The following is a 27778-nucleotide window of genomic DNA, read 5'->3' on the forward strand; positions in this document are numbered from 1 at the left end:
CTGAGTATCTCATATCAGTCTACTGCAAGACCTTCACACCTTCCTGTAAATGACCTGGAGCTGGCTACTGTGAGACATAATGTACTGCATTATCAGGCCTGCTGCAGAAAGGTAATTTCTATGTTCCTAACAGTCAAGTCAGCAATCAGCTCAAATATCTGTGCCAGACACTAAAAAAAAATCCTCCTACTTTGCCAACAGCAATCCAAAAGACCGTATCAGTGCAAGAGCTCCACCACAGGTTTATGTGATCAGAAAAATCAGAGTACTAGCTTACTAACCTACCACAACCCTAGTTTGTCTGACCACAGGGCTTACCGCAGAGACCTTTGCAGATTATGAGCTTTGTGAAAATCATAAGCATCTTTTGAACAGCATACATAATTTTTATACAACAATTATCCTTGCTCTCCTGCCACGCTCCCCTGGAGTCATCAGTGATAAAGTTAGGGACCAAATTCTGGGGGACAGGGAAAGGAAGCTGTTTTATTAAAGCCTGTCTCCTGAAACATTCAGACCTGTCCTGGTTTCATCTGAGATCAAGTTAATTTTCTTTATAGTGGCTGGTATGGGGCTATGTTTGGGATTTGTGCTGAAAACAGTGTTGATAATACAGAGATGTTTTAGGTGTTGCTGCACCAGTCAAGGACTTTTCAGCTTCCCGTGCTCTGCCAGGTGCAGAAGAAGCTGGGAGGGGACACAGCCAGGACAGTTGATCCAAACTGGCCAAAGGGCTATTCCGTACCATATGGCGTCATGCTCAGTATATAAAGCTGGGGAAGAAGAAGGAAGGGCGGGACATTTGGAGTGATGGCGTTTGTCTTCCCAAGTAACCACTACGCGTGATGGAGCCCTGCTTTCCTGGAGATGGCTGAACACCTGCCTGCCCATGGGAAGGAGTGAAGGAATTCCTTGCTTTGCTTTGCTTGTGTGCGCGGCTTTTGCTTTACCTATTAAACTGTCTTTATGTCAACCCTCGAGTTTTCTTACTTTTGCTCTTCTGATTCCCTCCCCCATCCCAGCGGAGGGGAGTGAGCGGGCGGATGTGTGGTGCTTAGTTGCCAGCTGGGGCTAAACCACGACAGTCCTTTTTGGCTCCCAACGTGGGGCTCGAAGGGTTCGAGATAATGACAGATTTGATTGGAATGTGCTAGATAAAATTTATAGCTGTTATTGCTATTTAGCTATTAACTGGCAGGCTTCTGTGCTTGCCATGAGGCTTGCTTGCCTTACTGTATGTTAGAGTCCAGTGCTCATTAGTGGCTGCTTTTTGCTTTCACTGCTTGCCGTGCTGCTGTACAGCTGATCATCTTACTGTGCTGTGCCTGGGAACATTTTGATAACAGCAATGGCCACTGCTGTTTCTGTGCTGCTGTACTAGACAGGCTGGAACTCCGGTGTGAACTCGAGTCAAAGGGACTGTGACCTGTGGATGAATCCACATGGGAGCAGGACACCCCGAAGCGTCTGTGCCCATGGATTAGCCCATGCCAGAGCAGGTATATCTTGAAACGTCTGTGGCCATGGTTATGTCTGTGCCACAGGAGGTATACCTCTGAAGGGGTTGTGGCCCAAGGATAAGTCCATGCTGGATAAGGTGCACCTCGAAGCATCTGTGGCTGTGGATGAAGTCCATGCTGCAGCAGGTACACCTTGAAGCATCAGTGGCTGTGCATGAGGCCATGTTGGAGCAAGTTTACTTCTGAAGGGACTACATTCTGTGGATAAGTCCAAGCTGGAGCAGGGGCAAGGGGAGGACTTCATTGCAATGTTAAACCTGATGGTCTGGTCCAAAGGGACCAGGGGTGGAGATTGTAATAGAAATACCTTTAAATTGTTGTATCCCGGGATCTGAGTTGCATGTTGTGGGAATTACTATAGCAGGAACCCCTTGTTGCTAGCCACGCTAGGAGCAAGGGGAGAGTTCGTTGCAATGTTAAACCCTATATCCTGGTCCAAAGAGACCAGGGGTGGAGATTGTAATGGATCTACCTTTAAATTGTTGTAACCCATGATTTGAGTTGCATGTTATAGGAATTACTACAGCTGGAACCACCTGAACAAATGGAGGAGAAGCCTTACAAGAAGCAGTGCAAGTGCAGCAGTGACCTGACCTGAGCTGGCTTTGGTGCCCAATAACTCCAAGAAACACACCACCTCTCCTGTCCTGAGTAACAACCACAAGAGATGAAGCCCAAAGTCATGGACTAAATGAACTCAGTGAACACTTTGTGGACATTTATGGACATTTTACAAATATTTTGTAGGGGTGGTCCATAGACTAAGGGAATGATGTGTGTGTATTATATCAAAGGATGGGAAGGGTGACGGTGGGTAATGAGAATGTATTGGATAGTGTGAGACCTGAGCATGACGTAAATGGTATGGAATAAGGGGTGGATACTGTCCTGGTTTCAGCTGAGATCGAGTTAATTTTCTTTATAGTGGCTGGTATGGGGCTACGTTTGGGATTTGTGCTGAAAACAGTGTTGATAATACAGAGATGTTTTAGGTGTTGCTGCACCAGTCAAGGACTTTTCAGCTTCCCGTGCTCTGCCAGGTGCAGAAGAAGCTGGGAGGGGACACAGCCAGGATAGTTGATCCAAACTGACCAACGGGCTATTCCATACCACATGATGTCATGCTCAGTATATAAAGCTGGGGAAGAAGAAGGAAGGGGGGGACATTTGGAGTGATGGCGTTTGTCTTCCCAAGTAACCACTACGCGTGATGGAGCCCTGCTTTCCTGGAGATGGCTGAACACCTGCCTGCCCATGGGAAGGAGTGAAGGAATTCCTTGCTTTGCTTTGCTTGTGTGCACGGCTTTTGCTTTACCTATTAAACTGTCTTTATCTCAACCCTCGAGTTTTCTTACTTTTGCTCTTCTGATTCCCTCCCCCATCCCAGCGGGGGGGAGTGAGTGGGCGGATGTGTGGTGCTTAGTTGCCAGCTGGGGCTAAACCACGACAAGACCTTAAATACAGTCACCCTAAAACATATTCTTATATTACTTACAATATCATATATTTCTCTGTCTTCTTCATCGGCTAACGTCAACAATGCTATCAATGGATAACGAGATCTAGGCACTGGGCCAAAATTGACAACTTGAGCATCTTCCGGTAACTGACAATATTTTTCTTCCTTGTCATTTTTTTTAATGCTTTATATGTGTCAAGGAAAACAATCAGTGTCGCTGCAATTGTAGACAAATGTGACGTTTGCATAAAGAACATTTTGCATCATATTTGTTCATAAATATATTGTGCCAAGAACTGACAAGTGTTCACAAGTCTCAACACTCCCTGTGCCAACAAATTAGCATATTTTGTCAAAACAATTTAAAAAAGGATACAAGTACTGTTGTCGATAGAGGTATTCGTTGTACAGAGCATCCTCTAAAGCCTGAGGAGTCTTTATTCTGAAGCAGTAGACGTGTTTCTGCAATGCTTCGTGGAGTTTTTGAACACTGCAGCCCCAGTAGCATGTAAGAATACAGTCTTCCAGACAATCAGGTGTCAGTGTTACACCCTCTTGTAGAAAGAAGATAAGGATTTCATTAACTCACCAATGTGCAGGAATTCTGGAACTGCTAAGTGTAGGTTCTTAAAAGGCAACAGGCAGAAAACAACTTCAGTGTCCCAGATTTTTATCATTATAATCTAATCTTTTAAGAATTTACACTAGGTTTAGTGCTTATGAAAGTCCATGGAGATGAGGAAGTGGGTGCGAGGAGATAAAATGGCTGATTAAGCTAACAAAAGTAGCATTTTATGAAGGGTAAATTTTAACTTCTGTTAACACTTTACACACTCACTGGCAGACCCAAGAGCACAACTCCTAGCCCAAAGTCCATTCCCTCCTCAGATAATAGTATTAATTGGATTACTGGCCTACAACACCCTCTCTGGTCTCAAAGAATATGGCCCTCTTGATCATGCAGAGGGAGGCTAAAAAGGGGATCTATGTGCTCCATTTCTTTTCTAAAAATCAAGTACCCAACCCATTAACTTCTAAACACTTACTGCACAAACAGGAGCAGAACTCCTGAAAAGTCCCACTAAATTCAAGTGCTCAAACCTCCTCAAAAATCCAAGTTAACTGAAGACTAAGTTGTTGGGTTTGTACATTGGAGTTTTTTTTTAATGTTGGGGGAGGGGTAAAACTGCTGCAGCCCTTTTCTTATTCATAGGAAGGCTCCACATCTGTGTTGGTGGAAGACGCTCCAGCCTTGCTTACTACTCCCCAATGATGCAGAAGGGCATGAATTCACTTCCTATGTGGGTGATTTCAAGGATGTTAGGAACTACTTGAACTCTGATCCAAATAGATATTTAAATTCAGTTTCCACTGAAGCACAGATAGCAAGACAGGGAATTTTTTTTTTTTTTGAAGTAGTGCATTTCCAAACACCGCTGGAGATCTGGACTTAGGTTTAAGTGGGTGGCATATATTCTATAATGAATTCTATAGAATCCTACAATTCTGTAAAGTTTACAAAAACGCCCACAGTAGCTGGTAATCTGCAAATATTTTTGTTACTTAAAAATCTGTTATAGTAGGAAGTGTTTCATTAATAAGAATTAAACTGTACTTAAATATCTGAACATTTCACTTTTAAAAGCACCACATTTATAAGCTGTGTAAAAATTATTTCTGTTGTAACAATGGGAGGAAGCACGTTTCTGAGGAATTTTGATAAAGGAAAAGGATGAGAGCAAGAAAACATAGTACTAAGTTCAGGAACCCAAACTGACAAAAATCAAGCACATCAGAAATCCACTGACTTGTTACTGAAGCTGTAGCAGGATGAGGGATTTCTAACCCAAAAGGATTCTTCACTTGTCTCATCCGCTTTTTCAAAATTCTTGTGCTCGATTCTGTTTCTTCTGAGTTTCTCAGAATAACAGGAACACCCAACCCAAACCTATGAGACGTGAAACAAGAAGAACAAGTGGGTTAAGTGTTAGTGTTGACACATTTGAATTTTTCTTCAGCTCTAAATAGCAAGCAGCACAACAAATAAAGCTAGCTTGGCTTTGCAGAATTATCTGCTAGGATGCATGCATAATATAGCCTGCCAATCTGACTCCAGCTTTTTGTGGCAGAAGGTAGGAGTCTTCACGGTGACACAGAAAGTCTATACAGGGGGAATACTTTACTCCTGCAACGTTTCCAGAAAGAGAATAAAATTAATGAGAATAGTCAATGCCCTCTAGTGGTAAACGGTTAGCCAGAGTGTTCTCCCAATTGATATTCTGCACATCCCGTCACAGGACAAAAAAAAAAAAAAATCACTGCTTACAAAGATGGAACAGTCTTAATGGGCTGGGTGCTCAAAAGGAAGACCTCAGAGTAAATCATTCAGCCCTAAGATACTTCTAGCCGTAATTACAGCCAGCAAGATGTTTTTATGGGAGAATAAGATCCCGATTTCCCATGTAAAGCGCAATTACAATAAGAAGCTGATATTAAATCAGGGGCTGTAAAGCCTCTGCTTTCAGCCAGAAACCAAGTGCAAAATAGTCAAGACTCTGAATCAAAGCTGAAACTCTAAGACCTCTTCAAAGCCGAAACTAGTGTGCTAGCCCAAGTGATATTCTGACCCTAAAAGGATAACGAAGCAAACGTTTAAAAGTTTAAACACTCTACGGATCAAAATAAAAATAAAAGAAAGTGAGGAAGAGTATTTTGGAATTATTTCTGACATCAATTAAAAAACTGAAGATTTTCATATTGCCTGGGGCTTTTAAAAGAACCACTAGAGAAGATCAGGATCTACAAAACAAGCTCCACAACAGCCTTCCTTTTACACTTGGCTAAAAATAATTCACTTTTTAAGGTGATAGCAATAACTTTCAGTAACCAAAAGCTGATTAGAGAAACTGTCCCAGATATGCAATCAGAAGACTACTTAGGAGACTGAAGAGATTTTCTTAACTGCATTAATCCAGTCCTGTCTCATTAGTAAGGCAACAGGGAGAGGCTGTGGCAGTCTTTTGTTAATGCATTTTAGGAAACAGTTATTAATTAGCTCAGGCTGTACTTTCCTGAATTTGTGCTTTTGTCGCTGCCACCTGTACTGTTGAAGTGATGGCCTGTTTAATGGCTTTGAATTTTGGTTCATGCAGTCATCAGCATATTGGGTGCTGGAAAACTCTGAATGGCATGAAGCATTGGCTCTTCCCTGCATCAATTGTTTCCATTTAGTATACTGAAATAGCAGCTGTTACAGTAAGATGGGTCTCATATCAATAACTCAAGCTGAAAAGGGCACTACCAGCTTCAATGTCATCAGTTTGAAAATTGCTAAAGTAATTTCATGTACAATGCAGCTCTGAGCCAAACAGACAATTTTGTGGCTTAACTGCTACTTTTTCCTGGATTTAAAAATATTTTCCAACTCCTGTGTGTCAAACGAAGAAGAAAAGCAGAGCTTCTACTGACACTGGGCTCCTTTCTATTGTTTCATGTTGGAGGGGTGCCCTTCGTAAGACTAACAGGGAAAAGCATCAGTGATTTTCAAGTTGAGGAAACTACTTCAGAAAAAAATTCTCAAAGCCATTCTCAATAGCAACAACCTGTTCCTGGCAGTCTAACGAATATTTGCCTTTACCATTTAACATCTCGCATGCCTGAGTGTCACAGATACACCATAGAGGAAAGAGATTGAGCTGGCGGAAAGTACTCTATACTCATGACTCCATCTTTGATAAATTCCTTTGGTTTGCTAGACTTTGATGGAAACATTTGCAGTTCTTCCATGAGATAATATAGGGTGCTCAGCCATACTTAGTTTGTGCACATGAAGGGTCAAATCTCTGTCCGATGCAAGTAAACGCAGCCATGCTGACATCGCTGGGGCCGTAATGAAGTACACCAGTTAAACATTGTACTCACAAAGAAACCAGGTGCAGCAGCTGTTTCACTTACTCAATATCCAAAACTCAATGGAGCTAATCTCTCCAGCCGCACATAAAGATGCCTCCTGTTTCATACCATCTGGCTGATTCCAAAGTAAAAACCCTGTTCTTTGGAAACTTTCTTTGCTGGTCGAAAGCAACAGGATAATCACCATGAAAAGCAGCCATAGAAAAAAGCCTCTAGTACAGTTTTAGCAGCAGCTAAAGGCAGAAGGGCCTTTCTGTTCAACAATAAGGTACAGGGCTTCTGTAAATTTTAAGGTAGGATTCAGTGTATGAAGGATGAATAAAGATAGAGTTTTTATTTTATGATCTAACATTCTATCAGCCTGGATCATTAGCTGGTATAGGGGAAAGCTGATTTCTTCAGAACAACGCTAGTTTAGAAAAGGCAGGAGTTTCCAATGGTTTCGTTCATGAGTTAATTTCTCCAAAGAGCAGTCCGGCCCTCAAACAGGTGCTGAGCCTACAGCTCCTCCTAATAAGAGCCTTCATCTCCAGCTAAAAAGATGACACAAAGGACCATATTCAGCTAATCTAAATTCCACTTCATTCCTACGCCCAGAGCATCTAATGGGCTGGCTCTACAAAGCTACCTGTGCAGTAACCTACTTAGACTCTCTGAGCAGAGCCACAGGTATCCAGGGCTGGCCATAAAAACAGACGCTCATCAAATCAGCGCATGATTTTGCAAATGAAAACATTAACATTCCTAAGCAGTTGGTGTTTTTCAGGCTGACTGACATCATCATGGACACATCCATAAAACAAGCTGAGAATTGATGCTGAAAATGATGTGGGAAACAAAATGTCATTACAGCAATATATCAAGTATTATGTACTCCTATGACACCATATGCATTTATAGTAGCCTGTGTAGCAAATAAAGGATCAAGTTGTTTTCATGGGTAAGTTCAAAAGCACTTAAACTGTAACTGCACCTGCAGACACACTGAAGTTGCTTGGAGGCTCTTGGTCATACGGCCATGGTACGGCAGAGTTCAAAGGTAGCAGCAAATATCTCTGAGCAGCTGGCCACATGCTCACATACTTGTATGTGCTGAGCTCCTGGCTACTCTTCTACTTGACTAACAGTTTCTTAACAAACTACTTTGAAGACAGTTTTATATATTTATATAAACTGCAATCATATGTAGTGCAGATGAACCTAGAATCTCTGATCCTGAAATAAAAACACATCTGGACAGTCCTCTGCACACCCTTTAGCCCCAAAAGCATCAATGTGTGCAAATCTTCTGACACACCTATTTCAGACATTTTACAGCAGGGGATTGCAAAGCATTTATTATAAGCAGTTATAAGCAGATAAATAGGGATTAAATTGATAAAGGATCACTGGTTTGGGATATACATGCAGGAGGTTTATTTGAATCATGATTCAGTATCATTTTTTGGTAAAGATAATATTTTCAAAGAACTGATGAAGCAAAAAAGGAAGAGCGGAGAGAAGTGGATGGCAATATAATACCGTCAGCGTGCAGTGGCACAGAGAGAATTATGAAGAGGATTTCTACCACCTCTCTCTCCAAGTAAATAATGAGGTGGAGCTTCATCCAGCAGAAAGATAACAAAAAGACCAGTCTTGCCTTCACTACCACCTACCCAGCACTAGGGGAGGCAATGCAAAACAAGAACAAAAACTTTCCGTAAAGTATATTTGAAAGATCAAAAGATAGCTTCATTCACACCAAAAGCAATAGATAGCATATGTTTGAGCCAGTAGCAGCTAACAAAGTGATGTAAACAAGGGGAAGCCTTTGCACTAAAGGGAAGGTCAGGCAGAGTATTTATAAGCTGCCAAGAGAACAAGCAGCTACAGCTAAAACATCTGTAGTTCAAAGAGAGACAAAGGAGGGAAAACACTGAAGCACAGCACTACAGATATTAATGTTAAGCCAATGGGAGGAAATGCAATAACTCTATTTTATTCTCTCCAAAAGTGTGGTGTATGCCCAATACCTACATAAAATATTTTGATTGCTAATCAATGCTCTCCACTTGGCAAGTATCAGTATTTACATTTACGGACACTCCTGAGTTGGCAGGAAAACAAACAGAACAGTGCTATGGACAGACATTCAGGGACCTGTTTTTGAAAAAGGTGACAGTGACATCTTTGCTGAACCATCTCAAACACAAGTAGGAGAGGGTCTTCCACTCATCACCCCTCTAGACACTTTAGCAGGTCAGCTGTTTAAGGCTTCTCCACATCCCAGTCCCAGCACCCTGTTCGGCTCACTTGAAAGATCCCGTTCTCCTCTGAGATTCAGCAGTGGAACAGACTGGTGCCCCATCAGCAGTCCTGGGTAGTCTCACACCTCAGTAACAACTCTGCCTCAAAGCCTGGCAGATTTAACTGCTACCCAGCCTAACGCCAGGCACTTTACTCAATATCTGTTCATTTTATCTATCACCAAGATTTGAGATGTCCATCTCCAACAGCGACAAACTTTTCCCTTGGAGCTGCCCTCCTGGACCCCCACCCCCTCACTCAGGGTCAGGTCCTCTCCTGGCCACTCTGTTTTCTCCACAGCTTTCATCCTCCCCTTCTGCTGGAGCAGCCCCTCTTCCCCTATGGTCAGTGCTAGCCCCCCTCATTCTCCTTTCTTTAACACAACCCCTCTTCTCCGACCACTGCCAGGCCCCACACACCCATCCCCACTGCCAGCCCTGGCGCTGTCCCACCCCAGGGCCACCCCACACCCCCGGAGCTCATTCTCCAAGGGGTGCCAGCTCCCATTACCCCCCTCCTACGCCATGCCAACTCATTACACCGCCAGACCTCGGCAGCCAAGGCCCATAGCCCTAGACCGGCCTCCACGGGCAGAGCCGGCCCCACAGGGACGGTGTTGGCCCCACACGCTGCTCCCACAGCCGGCGCCGGCCGCCCCGCCGCACTCACCAGCCCAGCACCAGGCCGCTAGTGACGAGGAAGCAGACGAACACCACAGTGATGTAGAAGAGCGGCGAGTACTCGTAGAGGGTAACGAGGAACACGGCGGCCATGGGGCCGAGCCACGCCGCCCCACAGCGGGGCAGACCCAGGCCGCACCGCCCGCCTCCCCACAGAGCCCACCGGCTCCAACAGCCGGGCGCATGCGCAGCAGCTGAGTGAAGCCATTGCCCTCAGCTTGCCCGGAGGTGGGCGGGCCCGGGGGCGGGGCTGCGTTGCCTAGTGACAGCCCGCGGGTTCCCCCGCTACCTGGATTTGCCCAAAGCATTTAAATAATAAAAAACCGCATATGAGTCCAACCGGCACAACCCGCCTTCAAACGCCTCCATGCCTTAACTGTGGCAACCCTAGCGCTTGGAAAACTGACCTCGAGTAAGGATGGGATGCTGCCAAATTCCTCCGGTGACCTCTGCTTCTGAATAGAGCGCTACACAAGTAGGTTTTGCATCCTGAAGTGAATAAGGATGCACAACACCGCACGAGGAAATAGCTGCATGTAAGAGTGCACAGAGATTAAGTGACGCTTCAACAGCCACTCAGCAATCTTGCGCTGACATGATGTTTACTTAAGCTCTCGTTGAAAATCTGCAATTTTATCTTCAAGATCCAGCATGGAAGTCATTAATATAAAGGTCACGAGATGTGAAGTCTTCGTCTATACTTTCATTCTCTTTGAGTGAGCAAAGCGGTGATATTCTTAATTCTCACTGTTACGGGATCGCCAAGAAGGCATTTTCTTTTCTGTTACAGCAGCTTAAATCCCCAGCAGCACAGAAAAGGCCAGATATTTCCTCCAGCACCAAGGCAGACCTCCACCAACAGCCCATTATGGAAGAGGAGTGTCTGCCTCGCACTCGCTGCTCGTATTTGTGATTTGTGAGCTCCAAATCCTGGGTTACTTCCAGAATTACGCTCCACTTGTATAAACCAGAAGTACCATGAGCAGCAGAACTTACTAAGTCTCACTTCTGTCTCGTGCTTGAATTTTCTTATGTTTAATGAGACACATATCCTAGCCGAGGCTTTTTTAACAGTCATTTTTCTGTGCGTACTCTCTGGTGTTTTATTAAAGGACATGAAGTTACTAATAGGCCTTAATGGCCTCGTCTAACCGTGGTCACCCTCCCTGGGCATGCTCCTGACCCTGCCCGCGGGCTGATATCCCGGCCTGGTCTCGGCACAAGGAGGATGCTCTGCGGACCAGGGTTTAAATAGTCAGCCCTGGTCACCCTGAAGGCCCGTTAAGCAACAGAATCCCCCAGTTCCGAGCCCGTTCCTCCCGCCTCCCCGCGGCTGACAGACCGCGCGTGAGGAAACACCTCCCCGCCTCTTGCACACGGCCCCGCCCCTTGCACACGGCCCCGCCCCTTGCACACGGCCCCGCCCCTTGCACACGGCCCCGCCCCGCCCCGTTGCCATGACTCCGCGGGCGGGCGGGGCCTCGGCGCCACGGCAACGGGGCGGGGCACAGCAGGGTGCGAGACCGGGCAGTCACGTGGTGCCGCGGCACGCGCCCGCGACCCTTCCCTCCCTCCCCTGCGGCGCTGCGGCACGTGGACCGCGCCCGGCAACGGGCCGCTCCCCGCGGCCCTTGAACCTTCCCGCTACCCGTAGGCGGGTGACGCTACCCGCCCAGCTGGGACAGCGGTGCTGATTGGCCAGAGGGGAGGGGGGAAACGGGGTCTCCGCCGCGCAGGCGCAGTGGGGTGCGCAGCCCAGTGAGGAGGAGGAGGAGGAGGAGGAGGAGGAGGAGGAGGAGGAGGCGGCGGCGGCGCGGCGGCTTCCGTTGGTGGCGCGCGAGCGGCGGCGGTTGGGCGGTTGCGCGCGCGCAAGATGGTGAGAGGAGCCCGCGCCGCCTGAGGGGGGGGGCCGGGCCGGGCCGGGCCGGGCCGGGCCGGGCCGGTGGGAGCCCAACCGCCTCGGCGGGCGCGGGGAGCATCCAGCCGCCTCCGCGGGCTTGGGGGGTCCCCCGCTGAGGCGGGAGGGGCGGTGTGAGGCCGGTGTCCCCGCGCGGCCGGGCTCGGTGGGCTGGGGAGGAAGTTCTGAGGGGAGAGCAGGTGCCTTCGGAGGGGCGGGGGCGGGCACCGTTCTCCTCAGGGCGAGCCGGTGTCCTTCGGTCTGGGGGTGCTGCCCGGGAAGGTGCCGCCGTGAGAAGCTCCTCCGGCCCGGCCCTGCCCGACCCCCGGGTCGTGCCGTCCTCAACCTGCTGCCCCGCCGGGCAAAGGACCTCCTCGGTTGTTTTTCCTCTGGGCGCTGGCAGCCTGCGGGGGGAGAGAGTGAAGAAACAGCTGTTTAAAAAGGAAGTCGTGACCTGCCCTGCCAGCAGCTGTTTGGCAGACTGCTAAATCGGCTTCTGGAAATCTTGAAGTATAATGCTGGTATGAATGGTGGCTGAGGTTAACCAAGCACAACACCCCCCACTGCGCTCTTTGGCAGGTGTGCCCGCTGTCTGTGCAGCCCGCCTGTCCCTTGACTTGACTTTCTTCAGTTTTTATTAACCCAAGCACTGGTAAGCCAGCTTAGCCCCGATAGATGATCTGAATCTGATGTCGCTGTGTGTTTTGCAGGCACAGCCTTCAGCTTCTTTTAAGGATTTATATTTGTGTGGCTGCACAGGAGCACTGCTTATCCTGCGGTGTCAGCTGGAAGATGTTAGGAACCTGCTGAGCCCAGAGAGCTGGGAGAAATGCTTTCTTCAGAAAAGAGCATTTGATACAGAATATAACTTCAACTTTGAAATGCAGCCCTGAATTCTGTTTGGCTTTTTTTTTAATAGACACCTCTGAAATAGTGACAGTGGGTATTAGTGACATTTGTGGATCAGAGGGAGCTAAGAACAATTTTTAAAGTTTAGGGGAAACAAGCAAAATAATGAAGGCTGCACACAGAGTGCCTGACCTGTCTTGTGACAGCAGAGCCTGGTTTCCTCTCCAGCTGTTAAAAGGAAGCAGAAGCACAAGACTTTGTGCCAGAATTTGGTCAAGGTGGAAGCCTTTTTAGGAGTAACAACAAACATAGGATATTTGCAAGGTGATTTTGGAAGTGGGGAAGGAGAGACACTGCTCTGCTTTTTGAGGAAAAATCTCACAAACGAGCCAATGTTGAAAGTGAGGAGGCGGAACTCGGAGTTTAAATAGTACCTTTCTTCTGATTTGTAAGCAGTGATTTGTCTCAGTGAAATAGCTCTTTAGTAGAGCTTGTGATAGGTAATCTTGCAACTATTTTTTTTATTTGAGCAATTTTTTTTTAAAGAACTCTTGAAATAACAGTTGTTTTGGCACAAAAGCCTTGATGCCATAGGAATTTACAAATACAATAATATGAATAAGCTGGAGATGTTAAATAACTTTTCTTCATCTAGCTGGCACACATCTCTTAACTGTGGTTGTGTATATGAAATGTTGCTCAGGAAATGGCAGTGGTTGGCTTGGTACAGTTTAAAAATTGCATGTGTAATGGAAGATAACCTGCATGGTTGCTTGTGAAATAATAATTTCCTTCCCCATCTTCAGTGCGATGACTAATATGTTATCTGGACATTTCTTCTGAAAACTTGGAGTTAGAGACATATGAGCACATGTGGGAAAAGTATGCATGCTTTTTTATTAAAATGTCTTAAATGCTTTCTTTGTGTGTAAATCTCAAAAGTTCGGTTAATATTTTTGTTGGTAAAAATAAGCAGTGACCCTTGACTACTGTCTGTGTTCTGAAATACTAATAGTAGCTCCTATTATTTTAAATGCTTAACTTACTGTAGCCAGTTTACTGCCACTCTAAGGAGCTTCCTTATTTCAGGCCTTATCTTGGCAAATGAACTGTAAAATTTCTTTACTTCTAAGAGCTATGAGAATAATCCCACTTCAGGAATAGCTAATAAAATATTTCTAGTTAACTCTGTGGCTTTGAGGAGGGATATCAAAACAGGTAAGTGTTCTGGTTTTGTGTTTTTAAAAACGGCTTTCATCCGTGGTTTTCCTGGTTTACGTGTATGTTCTGAAACTTTGGACAAGTTGCGTGCAGTTCCACTTCAGTAGGGTTTATGTGCACATATGTGTGACATGGGGATTTTTTTCTGGTTTACTAGAAGGATTTATCTTTCCCTCCCCTCTGCCATTTCCCTTTTGTAGAGTGAATCTCTGGTGGTTTGTGATGTTGCTGAAGACCTGGTGGAGAAACTGAGAAAATTCCGGTTTCGTAAAGAAACCAACAATGCTGCCATTATAAGTAAGTTAAAAAACGTCTGACAAAAATTGCAAGGTCTTGCAGCAAATCCTATCTCCTCTTTTCCTTCCCATGTAATGCTGCTGCTGTAAACAGGTAAATGTGAGCCAAGGGGCTGTTTCTTGCATGAACTTCAGTACTTCCAATTCTGGCTGTAATTTTAACAGTAAAGCAACACTGTTCTTATGATACAAGACTTCATCTGCTCTTAGTAGAGTATTTATACCTAATTGTGGCTCAGGGCCTACCACAGGTTGTAAAATGATAGTAAAAATGTCAAGGCACAGTCATTTTGAGTTTGTAAATGTTGTAGCCTTTAAGTAGGGGAGTTTGACATTTCTTCCATCTTTGAAGTTTGAGAAGTATGTATTGCAATGAACAGCACTTAAACTGTGTGCTTCTCTTGACTTGGGTGATTTTGTGAAGTCATGGGATAGACTGAAGAAGCAGAATGGAAGCACAAGGGATATACTTGTGGGGGAATGTTAAAAAGCTTCATGCATACATTGTATAAATTGTTTGAAAAAAACATTGATCTATGTTTTATTTTGATTTATAGTGAAAATCGACAAGGATAAGCAGTTGGTGGTACTGGATGAGGAGCATGAGGTTTGTTAAATGAATTGTAAATAAGAGTATCTTCAGCCTGCAATGTATTGTTGTCTCTAAGGTACTGCCTTAGTTTCAAATTGTTATCAAACTCTTAATCTAATTTGGGTCATGAGCTTATTTAAATGCATGGTCACTCTGCATGTAAAGCACAGCACTATTAATAGTGGAACTATGTAGAAGCAATTGAGTTGACTAATTAATTGCACAAAAAAGTTATTTTAAAGCAGTTATGATACAACTATGTAAAAAGCATCTTTGGCACCTGCTGGCTTTTTGAAGAGATTTCTGCTGTGTTTCCACGTAGATCTGCATATTTGACTCTGAGCTGATCTGCCATCAATTAGAAGCTAGGATTGCTAATCCTCTGCAGACTCTAAATTTGATAGGTGGCATAATAAGGTCAGCCCAGCGTGTAGTGTTTCTTAATGGTACACAAGGCAAAATTAAATCCTTTCCAGGGATTTGAGCATTAACCGTAGCTCTTATTCCCTAGAATGTAGAAGTTAATGTAACATTTAAATAGAAAGGGGACTCTTTTTTGCTTGCTCAGGGAGAATGTAGCTGACTTTAACAGATACTTTTTGGTGTGTGCTTGCTTACTTCTGTTTAGCACTAGAGTTAGAAAAGCATGGTAGCTGCCAGCATATCCAACTAGAGCCAAAAATGTTTTCTAAACTCATTATGCCTAAAATAGGGATGATTATTCATGCTAACATTAATTCTGTGTTTAGTCATAGGAATCTGTTAGCACACAAGTTCTCCTAAACTGCTCTAGTAATTTGTGTGAGAGATCGTTATCAGTTCAACTGTAGATGTATATCTAACTTGCAGCTATTTCACTGTTCCATTATTCTGCTTTAGCTTTCGTAGTATGCCTTCGAGTGCAAGATCATTTGTTCAAATATTGCTTGTGTTTAATGTTACCAGGGTATTTCTCCCGATGAGCTAAAAGATGAGCTGCCTGAGAGACAACCTCGATATCCTTCTTGTGCTGCTGGCATTTGCTCTTACTCCTAGAAGCTGTTCAAAATCTTCAAAGTTGGACTTCACCTTTTTAGGCCAACACTTGCCTGTAGTGCGACTTTACCGATATTTTATTTGTGAGATAACCTAGGGATCAGTTCTCATGATGCACTGAACAGTTGTCCCACTTGTTGAAACAATGACTGACACGCTTAAGCCTTTCCCAAGGTTTTATTTCCTTTTAGACTATATAATGTTTGGGGAAGTAAAGCGAAGCCACACTGGTGTTAATGTAAATAAGTGAGTAAAATGTACCATTTTTGTATGTGGCTACTTCTAAATATAGGAAATTGCCTGCGTAACTGAGGATCTGTTTTGGTACTTTCTCAGTACATGGCCCTTGCTATTTTGCTGCAGTTACTGATTCTGGGAGTGCTGTAGGCATGTGATCCAGGGAAGAATCCCTGTATTTAAAAAAAAAAAAAGGAAAGAAAGAGGGACAAGTAAATTATTCTTTAAGTAGATGAAATAAAAAGGGTACTTAAGTTATAAGTGAAGAAAATATCTGCCTCCATTATCCTCAAAAGCTGGCTGGCACTATTCCACGTGCCATTCTGAATCTTTCCTTTCACGACCGTAGTGCAGTAGGAGGCTGTAAAGCAGGAGTCCTAGCTAAGACTTGAGTTCAAATTCAGCAAAACACCTGAAACAATGAAGTGCTTAGTCTGCAAAGACAGACACTGGCTTTCATTAAGCCAGAAACACATTGGTGGGTGTGGGAAGGCTTTTTACAAAGCCGGGAGAGGAATATTTGCGATGAAAGGGTGATTTTTAGCCCTCTGATGTGAAAATAATACAGAGACAGCCCTCACACCTAGCTGTGGTAGAGGTTGGTAAAGACAGGTGGGGTCAGTTCTGAAAGTCAAATATGGAAGTGAAAACAGGAGAACAGTGAGACTACTTATCAAGCTTAAAGCATCTTCTAGAATGCAAGACTTACTCATGCCTGCATCAAGCTCTGATAACTGAGGATTATATCCTAATAAAATCATTGATTTCTTAGTTTCTTTAACCTCAGAAAAAACATTTATTGTGTATAGTTACAAGTATCAGCATGATGATGGAAGAGTTTCTTACCCGTTGTGCTTTATCTTCTCCAGTCCAGTTGGTGAGTGAACATTGTGAATGGTAGCTACTATGTGCTGTAAATATGGGAATATTCTTGGCTATGGAAGACAAAATGAGTGCTTAATGCTTGAATAGTGGTCAGATGCTTAAAGCTAGATTTGCTTATGCTGCTGCTGGAAGCAAGGCATTACAAAGCTATGGCATTATCTGGAGACCTTCTTTGGCAGAGAGGAATCTCTAGCGTATTAGCTTCATCCTCAGCATCAGCTCGTGACAAGTGTAGACACTTCCATCTGCCCAGATCTCCCTAGTTGCTAGAGGTTTCCACTGCCTCTGCGGTTTACATTTAGGGCACTTAGGAAGTATGGTAGCAGAGATTCTCTTTTCCATTTCCGAAGGCTGGACGGAAATGTTAGTTTCCTGCGTAGGCAGCCAAAAGGTGTGTCTGTCTTTCTAAATGTGCCTGCCCACTGTGTTCTCAGTGGTGTGCTCAGCATCACCCTCCTGTAAAGGAAAGGAGCTGGAGCACTCTGCATCTATTCATGTAGGTTTAACCTAATGTGTTTCCTGTCACCCTCTCCTCAAATCTTGGGGAATCCTCAAAATATGACCAGACAAGGCTCAGGAAATGAGTGAGAAGAGGGCTGGAAGATACCTGCTCTGTTCCTGAGGGTCACCTCTGTCCATCTTGCTATTTGGATGTTAGTGACTGGGTGGGAAGAAATTCCTCTCCCCCTCAGAAGGGCATGGGAACCCATGTCCACCCATGAAAGGAACAGGACTCTGTATAAGGGTTAGGATGGGATTAGAGAGGAGGGTTTTCCAGGTGGCCCATATGCAATGGGCGGCAACAGAGGATGCCTCCAAACAGTGCTGTGATGTGAAGGTCTAAAGGGCTCTCACAACTATGGGTGAAAAGGAGGAAGAGAGGGCTCTGTAACCCAGATCTGGGCAGGTGAAAGTGCTGGCTGAACAGACTATGTTCAAGGAGAAAGAGACTGTAATCTTAGATCGTCCCAAGTTTATATAGAGCAGTAGCTTCCTCTGCTTATGTCACAGCAACCCTCAACATAAACATATCTGTGCAGGGAAATGTGTAATTTTAACAGAAGCCAAAGAACCTGGGACTTGATTTGGACTTAGAGAGCTGGATTGCATCTGTGTTCTGAATTGTAATAGGGTAGCTTGCTGGTGTTACTGGATTATCTTTGTTATCCTCTAGAAGAAGATAAACTGATTGCATTGTTTTACCCTTGTTACTCAGAACTAGAATAACTAGGTAGGTAAAAGAGTTTAGCAACTAGTGAGCATATTCTTCTGTAGTTACCTGAGAATCTTTTTATGAATGTTATGGGTGTTACTTCTCCCCAGAAGGATAGATATTTTGAGAGTTAGAACAGCTGTAAGAAACTTCCTGGGAGACCTTGAAATAGCAAAGCAGGCAGACTTGTAGTACTTAATAGGAAAAGAGAGCTTAGTTCTTTATGGGTGGCAAAATTTAAAAGTACACTCGTATCTAGAAACTTCTAAACAAGCAACTTGTAAAGAAAAGCCTTTTTTTCTTTCTGGTTTCTGTTTCAAAAAAATTTCTGCAAACATGAGTTAGTGGTTAGAGTGATACTGGAGTCAGAGACAATGAACCATTAGTTGGGACTCTAAACAGCAGTTAACTTCAACTGTGACTGCAGTTGCTCTGTGTTTGGGGCTGGGGGCGTGGGGGGGAGTCATTTTGAGCTACCAAATCAGTTGGGGGATTTGGGGAGAGATTAGGAGAAAGAACAGCAAATTCAAACTGACTTAGGTTGTTCTCAGTTTGACTCCAGCTCAAAGGCATATGCTATAAAGATCTGTATTAGTGTAACTAGCAAAGACATGGGAATCTTCCAGAAATAGCAAGAGGGGAAAGAATTGAATGTGGTGTAATCAGCACAGTACTGTAGTGGCGGGAGGTACTACTTTGTTGGCTGTTGTGATTCAAGTTTGACTGCTGCAATATTTGATGTTAGCTGTAAGCAGAAATACAGGTGCATGTTGAGACTACCAATTCAACCTGCACAACTATTGCTTCTGGAAATGCTTTTCAAGTACTAGATATGAAAGTAAGAGCAAGGATGATAATGTATATAAAGAAATAGGTCACTTCTGAATGGAGACTTCAGCTTTCAGTTTGGATTATTTAAAAAAAAAAAATCTTATTTTTGAAGTGTTGCAGCCAAAATAACTAAACAAAACCTCTTTTTCCACACAACTACAGGATGTAAGCCTGAACAGCAGATGATGTATGCTGGAAGCAAGAATAAGCTTGTACAGACAGCTGAACTCACTAAGGTATAACTGATTAGTTGAAATAACTATCTCCCCCTTAAATGCAGGTCACAGAAGCTGTTTTGTGTCTTGCTTGCACCTATCGCAAGAAGGGTGTTATGAGACTTTGTAATTACAGTGAACAGATTCTGTTTTAGGAAGACTGAAGAGAGGGGTGTATGTGGAGATTTCTGGAGTTTTAGAGTACAGGAAGAACAGTGTTCTCTCAAACTAAAATATCCATCGGTAGGATGGACATCTTTACTTTGGGGAATGAATTTATTGATGGGAAGGATAGACTGAAGTCTTGGTATGGTGTGGTGTGGACTAGTGTTGCTGCATGGTTTATGGGGTTGTATGCTTGCAGAACATAGCCTTCAGAATAAGTAATATATGTGCCAAGTGCTGACCACTTCTAAATCTTCTTGTGTTTGCACTTCTCCAGTACTGAGACCAGAAGAAATCACTGCATTCTCTAGGCCTAGGTATATAGATATTTTTTTTTAAAATTGCCACCTAATTGTCATTTTGGAGATCTTTGAAATCTCTGCTTAACTAGCACCTAGATTTCTTGAAGTTGTAGTTTCAACCAGTAAAGCTAAATAGAGTCAGTGATCACTTCAGGTTTTTCATACAATGTGAAATGACTTCACCATTCCCCAACAGCACCGTTCTCTTTTGGTCTTCCTTATCCTCACTGAGTACTTTAACATCCCAGTAAAAATGTACATTGGGCCAATAAGAGAACTGTGAACTTCTACCTCTTCTAGCTGTACCTTGTAAGAAAGGACCTCTCTATTTTAAATTAGACATCAAGTTGACAGGAGTAAATAGGAGGAAAGCAGAAGATAAGATGGTGGAAGCAATCGGCACAGCCCCAAGAAATCTTTTTTTTAGGTCTATTGAAACTGTATCTTAGAGGCGTGAGAACTCTAGCGTCTTTGATAGAAAAGAATTCCTTGAGGAGGAAGGCAGTTTTCAGTGAGCAAGAAGGAAGAGTTGATAAGAAGGTGAAAGCCTGGGGACTAGCTGTATTGGAGTTACTATCGCCTGTCTAGTGGGAGAAATTCAGTCTGAAAGGCTTTTGAATGAGAGCCTAGGAGTGGATATAGAGGTCCATGATCATCTTCCTTCTGAAGCTGGGGAAGATAGCCTGTCTCCAGTTTGGGTGGGTTGCTTGCTCTTCAAATGTGCTTTATTCTTGTCACTCGCTGTGAGCCATGTTTGATTTTAGCTCATGCTGTGACTTCCTCCTGGTGTGATTTCTGCATGTGACTCAGCTGAGTCCTCTTATTTTTTCAGTGGCTTGCATATTAGCTTGCCTTCTGTTAAGCTGTTGTGTTCTTAAAACACTGAATTTTGGATTTTCCCCCTATCTTAAAAAAAAATCAATGTTAGTTGATAGTAGTGGATCACTGTCTGAATACAAGAAGCAGTGTCCAGAGCCCACTCCAGCAGAGATGGAAAATGAGGAAGAAAAGATACAAAACTTGGATTGTTTCCTGAAGAAGATCAGATGGTAAAATGGCTGAGGACAGGACTAAATAGGAAGTTCATTCCAAACAGCAGGTTCACTGAGAAGCTTGTTTTGTGAGTCTTACAAAATCCCATCCGTTCTGTTGGCCTGAGCACACTTTTTGCAGCTATGTACTCCATACCATTAGAAGGGCAGATAACTGATTTAGTGCTGACAGAGCTTTATTTTCAGTGTTGTCAGAATAGTAACAGCAGTCTCCAGTTAAAATATTGTTTTCATTGCCTAGAAGAACACTTTTGAAGGCCTGTGGATTTGTAAAATTTACTTACCTGACTCTTCTGAAAAGATGATCCATTTGTGGGCATCTCAAAGACTCCAGTTAGCGATACAGAATTAACTTAGCCTCTCTTTAAGGGTATTAAAAAAAAAAAAAGCCAACAACAAAACACTTGCCCATATGGAATGTAAACAGTATATTGCTATCTTTGGTCTTGTTTTGTGCTTCAAGGCCATGTTAAAGGTTTATTTAAGACTTCCGCAAAGCTTTGGGTTGGTGGGTTTTGGGGTTTTTTTTGCAAGTTTTCTATTCTGAGGTATCCCAGGCTTGTTTCTTACAGGGAAAACAGTATGCTACCGGATACTGTGGATTTATTTCAGTTTGAAGAAGGAATAACTGTTTTGGGCTGAGCAAACTTCCTGAACTTTGGGCTTAATTCAGCCCAGAGGTTAAATTCATTTGTATTTGAATAGACAATCTTCTTGCCGAGATAACGCATATGAGATGGTGCCATTTCAGAGTAACTTTAAAATGTAGTACATGTGCTGTTCTCACATTCTTGAAGAATGAAGTCTAGAAATAGGAATTATGGAATTCTTGTTCAAGTTAGTAATATTCCTTGCCACTTAGTCTTGTGTATTTTCCACTGATGTTTCTTCAGAATATTAACCAATCCTTTCAAGAAAGCATGTGAAAACTCTAGGTTGGTTACTGTTTATTACAGCTCAAACAACTTGTGTGGAAAGGTATTGATTGAATTGTATGCTTATGCCTTTCAAGTACCATCACCTCAAGAATTTATGCAATGCAATTTTGTTTAGGTATTTGAAATAAGAAATACAGAAGACCTAACTGAAGAATGGCTGCGTGAGAAACTGGGCTTCTTCCATTAAGAAAACCTCCATAATAAGTATTTATGTACCATCCTGATAATACTGGAACCAGACATGAATACTTACATCTAAACAAATGCACTGTATTTACATCTGTCTCCTGCAGTATATCTCTTGTGCAAAGTTTGTGCAAAGAATAGCAGGTCTGTCTCCTTGAAGTAACAAATCTTTGCAGGTGTTTCCTTATTTGTACCTGTTAAAAGGGAATACTCCTCTGCAGGGACTCCTTTTGCACTCTTGTGACTAATATTTCTATAACTAAAATAGTTCAGTTCTGGATTTATAACTATCTACAACCATAATTTGGAAGCTGACGCTAACTTTTTCTGAGCTACAAATGCATCCTTATGACACATACTAGCCATTTATATGCAGAAATTGTGTACTGTCACTTACTTTTCAGACTTTTTGACTTAATATCTTCTCAATTTTGCAAACTACTCCCTGGAAGCATTTAGTATTAAGAAGACAAAATGCTTGTACAGCAAATCCATTCATTTATCTTTCCATCGAGTCCATGTGAACTTCCTCAAATTCTTGGAACTAATTTTTGTCATTCCAGTGATTCCTCAGTTGACTGAGTCAATCTTACTAAATTTCAGGGCAAAGCTTTGACTGTCCAGTTCTCATGCCAATATAGTCTTACAGGAACTAGATGATAACTAAGGGCTGAATTACAACTCTGGTTACTCTCAGTACCAGATGTCTTGCATATATAACTTACTACACTGTTAAGAAGTTTACCTCTTTGCTCATTTCCTGTTATATGAACACCTGTTAATACTGTGTGCCTTTAATTTGTTAGCTTTAAAATGACTTGAGAATTTTACACTGCCACTTGTTACAAATTTGGTAAAAAATTTGTTAAAGAATCCAAGTAATGTTTTTCCTAGTGCCTAGTGTTGCAGTTGACATCTGTAAAAAAAAAAAAAAAGCTAACCTCATTTTCTTTAAAATTCCAGTCATCTACTCCATTTGTAGGAGTCAGGAGGTTAAAGCTTTTCATGATAATGAATGATTTATATCTCTTTTGTTATAAAAGTTGGCCACACATAGCTTTTGAGTACTTTAATTACAGTCTCTTAACTTTCTTAACTGCTTGTTTGTCAAAATTACATTCCAGATAAAACTTTTGCATAAGTGATAATTTGATTTTCATTTACTTACGGTTCATCTCTTTGAAACAGCAAATATTCTAATGTGAAAATAGTATTTAACTTTTATAAATGACCAGTCTTTTTACAGGTCTGTTTTATATTGCATAGAGTAGTTGTCTGTGGGACACATTCAGCCCATGCAGTGGCAAAAGGAGTACTCATGTGACAGTATCTCACTATCTTGCTCATGAGTGTTTGTTGTGCTACTGAATAAGTGTCTGCGTAAGAGCAGCTTCCTGTTGATAACATACCTTAAAATACAGCTGCCCCAACAAATCTGTTCAGCGAGAAGGAATGCAGTGTTAAATTTGGAGGCCAGTATTTCATGCTGTGAAACCTTTGCTGAAAGAAGGTTTAGTTTTCATTTGTAAACATATGTTGTGTTAGTGTTAAAACACTAATTCCTCTAAGATCATGAGGAATTCATTTGCAAAGGTCCTCGGTGTTGGTAAATCTCTTCTTAGTTTGATGTTACTGCTCATTTATTTGTATACAAATCTGACTTGAGAGGAGCTTTTCAAAGTACATGTTAGAATGATCCAATTAAATTGATCTTTCAGTGTGGGAAAGAAACGCTTGTAATTAATTAAGTTTCTGTGTTAACGTAGTGAACTGGAAAAACAATTTCACTTCCCTGGACAAAAAAAGTGGTGATTATGAAACTGTTGCTTGATCGTTCTGTACTACAGATCAATAAAAACAATGTCTTTTGTGATAAACATTGTATAAATAAGACTTTGGCTTAAAGAATGGTGTCATTCTAAGCATCAGTCTTGAAACAGCAAGAATCTTGTTTTGCTGGCATTGTGCTAAAGGTAAGGCATGTCAAAGTACAGCGTGGGTGAGAGGGAAGCTGCCACTTTTAACGTTCAGCTTGATTTGCAGTGGGGAAAACTGGATTAATAATTTTTGTCATTGTACTTTGTACACTGGTGGGCTGCCAGCATCCAACTGCTGCTTGCACAGGTCTTGACAAAAATAACTGTAAAAGGGGCCTGTCTCTCTCAGGAGGAGAAGGGAGGAGCTGCTGCAGTCAAATGATTGAATTTGATTCTTCATCTCTGGATCGCTCCACCTTCTGCCAAGAAAATATTGCTACTTATGGCTATATCGTCAGTCTGAGTTCTTTTCACTTCAGATGTTCTTGTTGCCTCCACTTAAGGACTTTCCGCCTTGGGTGCTGCCCCTCAAGCCCTGTAGAACGCAAACAAATCCTGATGAGAGTGTTAAAGCCCACTTTCTTGTGAAAGGTGACGTTGGTGCTGCTCAGCCCACTAGTATCATGCCTCAAACAGTCTTGCTTGGTAGCTGTACCTCCTTCCCCTCTCGGAGCTGTGGAAGTGAGGAAGCAGCTGCAGGTACTTGGAGAATGAGTGTGCAGAGGATGTTTGCTGTTCTAGGCTTGTTTGTGGTTTCCTTGTTTTTAATGCAGTGTTTTGACACAACTGTCTGCTTACTGTCCTAGGCTCTTGAGATACAGGTAGTGCTAATACTTGATTAAACACAGACATTAATTATGTCAGAATCTTTCCTGCACAAATAATACTTGTTTTCATAACGTACTTTACCCACCTCATCTTTAGAATGGTATTTTCTGCACTGCTGCCCCCTTAAGATCAGTGGGAGGCAGATGTGTCCATGTTCAGAAGGCCAGTATGTCCTGACTGTGTTTTACTAGTGAGTTGCCCATCTGTAATCATAGATTTGTCTTGAATTTTCAGATCTCTAAAGAGGGTTCAAACTAAAGGACAACATAAATTAACTAATGCCACGTATGGGAGCCTTTGTAGCTAAAGGTCTGAGAGTCAGCATTTTCCATTGTGAGCTCCTGTTTTTCAGGAGTTAGTAAGTTGGCCATAAAATCCTTGGCCTGGAGTTAAAGGTCTCTCATAAAGGGAGACTTCTGCCACAATTAATCTGGTTTGCTTTAAGTATTGGATAGTTGGCTGGGATACAGCTCTTGTAATCCTATTAATTGATGGTAAGCTGAATTAAAGCATGAGTTTGCATGTCAGCCCATAAAATGGACTTGTATCGTTCATGTATTTTTAACAAAAAAAATTAAATGCTGGTATTTGATGGTTTAAGTGTGTTTCTAGTATTATGAATGCTATTTTGATCTATCAAAGGAGGCAATAATGCGGGTGTTGACACCTTTTCACTTCTCCAAAGGAGCATCTTACGCATTTGTACCAGGATTTCATTTTTGTATCTTTAATTGTAAAATAGCTAGTCCAGAAACAATGTTAAACTGGTAACAGGGGTCTCAATCAAACATGCAAAAGCAAGGGAGTTCAATTCCTCTCTTTAGTGCACATTTCAAAAAAGAAATGTCATGCAACGCATTTTTTTGATACGTACATCTAGTCACTGTGAAATGGAGGCGTGATGGGACATGAGAAGGGGCGCAGTGAAACTCTTGCTTTTGTTACGTGATCCAGGCTCGATGTGACTTGTGTACTGTGACACATCAGGGCTGGCACCAGTGCTGCGGGTGGTAAAAGGTGTGAGAGGTTCACGGCCAGTTTTGAGAATTTGGCAATTCCATGAAAATATCAGTAACCAGTACAACTTCCATATGCTGTTTAGTCTCTGCTAGTTCACATTGCATGTTTACTTTAAACCAAATCTTTTTTGCTAAGCATGGTGCTTGTATTGGTTTAAATAAAATGTTTAATTAAGAGGTTCTGTTGCCCTGTTTTAATTGCAAAGTAGCATGTCTAGCATGGGTGTAGACAGGGGAAAAGCTATTAATACAAGGTATGACCTTCCTCCTCTCAGCTTCCTGGAGTTTGCTTTGGACTTATAGCGTGGTCTTCAGTCTTGAATGTGCTCCCTCACTTGCTCTTCTATTGAAAATAATTCCTCTTTCCATCTGCTGTGAAGGGTGTCAGCAAGGGAGAAGAGAGGACAGCAGCTGATGGAGTACTGTGGAATAACTGCTGTCCTCCTCTGCTGCTTTGCACCTTTGTGTCGCAAAATTCAGTGTGCATTACTTGTGTGAGCTGCAAGACAGCAGAGGGGCTAGATTTCATTCTGAAATGCCACATAGACTTCCATGTTGCACCTCTCCCACAAGGTCAAGGCTCCTGGCATAACCTGAAGCTGTGAAATACAACTGAGCGTGCAGGTGCCAACTGAACAATGTTAGAGTAGTTGTCAGGGAGACCCCAGAGCTTGAAGGAGTCAAAGGAACTGAGCTGTACCTTTTCCTTTTGACAGTTGTTGGCTCATCTCTCTCCTACCCAAGAGACCACTAGATTAATTTGATTGAAGCGCTCGTTTTCCTCATTCTTGCTGTTTCTTCCTTTCCCAGTCTTTGGAGATTTTTTTTTCCTATATTGTTGAAAAAACTACTAAAGATAATCCAAGGAATTCAGCTTTGGTAGCTGACATACATTGTTTCTGCCAATGCTGAAGAACAGCGTTAGTGGGCCGTGATATAGAAGTAAACCCCTTCTCTCTCAGGTGAGAGAGCTCTGTGAAGGAGAAAATGCACAGCTGCTTCAGCACATCTGGCTCTGGAATGGCATCTTGGTCACCTAAGTATGTTGCAACAAAATCTGTTGCCAAAAGCTCTGAAAAAAACAGCTAAGCTGCTGTGGGGAAAAAACTGGTTCTCAGGAACAGCTGATTAAGGGGAAGGAGGGGAAAAAAGGGAATAAATAGCTCTCCCATCAGAGGTGGAGGTCACCTGTGGAGTCCTGTGGCATTTGCTGTTGTTCACTGAGTATGCTTAACCAGAAAATGAGGTGATAGTTTACTGGTACTACTGCTAGAGCATGGAGAAAGTGAAAACAAAAGCTGACTAAAGAGAATTGGAGGGAGATCTAGGGATTCCATATTCAGTGGGTATTCCATACCCCCTACTATCAAACAGGATGGTAGAAAGAGCTAATGGCTTATTGAAAAGGAGCCTTAAGCCACACGAGGCCCAGTGGGATACTCAACTTTCCAAAATACTTCATCAATTGAATAATCAGCATGGGCCCACTGGGAGCCCTGGGAGCTGAGCATTCTTTACAAAAACTAAACCTGATACTCCACCTCCTGATGAAAGAAAATATCCAAATATATGGAAATATCCAAATATTTCCAATATATCCAAATTTCCAATATATCCAAATATATATATATATGGATATATTCTAATATATCCAAATTTCCAATATATCCAAATATTTCAAATATATATGGAAAATATCCAACTATACCAAAAATTGGAACTGTACCTATGACTCTAACTAAACCTCATGGCCCACTTGCCTGGGAAGCTACTGACAGCAGCGGTGCAAAACACAGAATTTGTGCACGATGGATTTTTTTCCTTCTTTCTAACAGGGTAACGTGCCCGGAAAACCCCACTGAGACCGGTTTGTTTTACCCTTTTATCTTGTGGTCTCCTCCAAGATGAAAATAAGATACATTGTCCTACTGCTCTTGAAGATTTTGATAATACTTGCTTCCCCACAAATGCCCACCTGTCTCAACTTAATTGTCAATCAAGAGGCAAGGGCAAGCAGGCGACAGCGTGGACAGAGACCGCTGCCAAGCTGGTGACGCTTGGCAGACGTGGCAGGCAAGCAGGCGATGGCGTGGCAGACGCTGCCAGCAAGCTGGGTGTGAGAGTGGTTGGGGTTTATTCTGCTAGGCTTGTGTATGGCAGGAGCAATGAAGGGTGGGCCTCACCCCTTGCAGCAAAAATGAGTTTGAACAGTCAAATCAGCTGCAGTTTTGGTGATGCCCCCCAGGGCCTTCTGCAGCAGCAGGGGAGACCTCACCTGTGTGGGGACATTGCAGGGTTGGCTTAAGGCACCTCTCTTGGTAACTGCAGGCACGCTAGCTGCTG

The 27778-nt window shown here is 42.9% G+C and overlaps 2 protein-coding genes and 1 long non-coding RNA gene across 6 annotated transcripts in view; 2 read left to right on the top strand and 1 right to left on the bottom strand.

Annotated features, from left to right (window-relative positions):
• Window positions 1-2818, top strand: part of LOC140653315 (uncharacterized) — a 20802-nt gene extending 17984 nt beyond the window's left edge. For both annotated transcript variants that reach the window (XR_012043077.1, XR_012043078.1), the window contains exon 3: window positions 628-2818. This is a non-coding gene — a long non-coding RNA (uncharacterized lncRNA). The remainder of the gene's footprint in view (window positions 1-627) is intronic.
• The window catches only part of CGRRF1 (cell growth regulator with ring finger domain 1), a 15604-nt gene extending 5565 nt beyond the window's left edge, over window positions 1-10039 (bottom strand). Inside the window, exons 1-4 of the mRNA XM_072865271.1 lie at window positions 9847-10039; window positions 4788-4927; window positions 3356-3533; window positions 3016-3163 (exon numbers count right to left, since the gene is read on the bottom strand). Coding sequence (XP_072721372.1) covers window positions 3016-3163; window positions 3356-3533; window positions 4788-4927; window positions 9847-9950 — 570 coding nt within the window. The 5' untranslated portion in view covers window positions 9951-10039. The remainder of the gene's footprint in view (window positions 1-3015; window positions 3164-3355; window positions 3534-4787; window positions 4928-9846) is intronic.
• A 1380-nt stretch (window positions 10040-11419) lies between these two features.
• GMFB (glia maturation factor beta) lies at window positions 11420-25612 on the top strand. Of its 3 annotated transcripts, none has more exons than XM_072864649.1 (8): window positions 11420-11628; window positions 11662-11733; window positions 14025-14121; window positions 14678-14727; window positions 15658-15707; window positions 16779-16861; window positions 19076-19149; window positions 21701-25612. In XM_072864649.1, the coding sequence occupies exons 2-8, from the start codon at window positions 11731-11733 to the stop codon at window positions 21770-21772; spliced, it is 429 nt and encodes a 142-aa protein (XP_072720750.1). In that variant the 5' UTR covers window positions 11420-11628; window positions 11662-11730; the 3' UTR covers window positions 21773-25612. The 3 variants fall into 3 exon arrangements, with proteins under 3 accessions (XP_072720750.1, XP_072720749.1, XP_072720748.1); XM_072864648.1 differs by having other exon boundaries at window positions 11571-11631; XM_072864647.1 differs by lacking the exon at window positions 11420-11628 and having other exon boundaries at window positions 11652-11733.
• Window positions 25613-27778: the final 2166 nt, after the last annotated feature.

This window comes from Ciconia boyciana, chromosome 6 (genome assembly GCF_034638445.1).
Source record: "Ciconia boyciana chromosome 6, ASM3463844v1, whole genome shotgun sequence".
Taxonomy (NCBI): domain Eukaryota; kingdom Metazoa; phylum Chordata; class Aves; order Ciconiiformes; family Ciconiidae; genus Ciconia; species Ciconia boyciana.

What these genes read in the sequence shown, in the direction of transcription:
- GMFB (XM_072864649.1), top strand. An exon ending in CAACAATGCTGCCATTATAA is followed by an intron (nt 14,122 to 14,677) that starts GTAAGTTAAAAA and finishes TTTGATTTATAG; the next exon opens with TGAAAATCGACAAGGATAAG. An exon ending in TATCTTCTCCAGTCCAGTTG is followed by an intron (nt 16,862 to 19,075) that starts GTGAGTGAACAT and finishes ACACAACTACAG; the next exon opens with GATGTAAGCCTGAACAGCAG.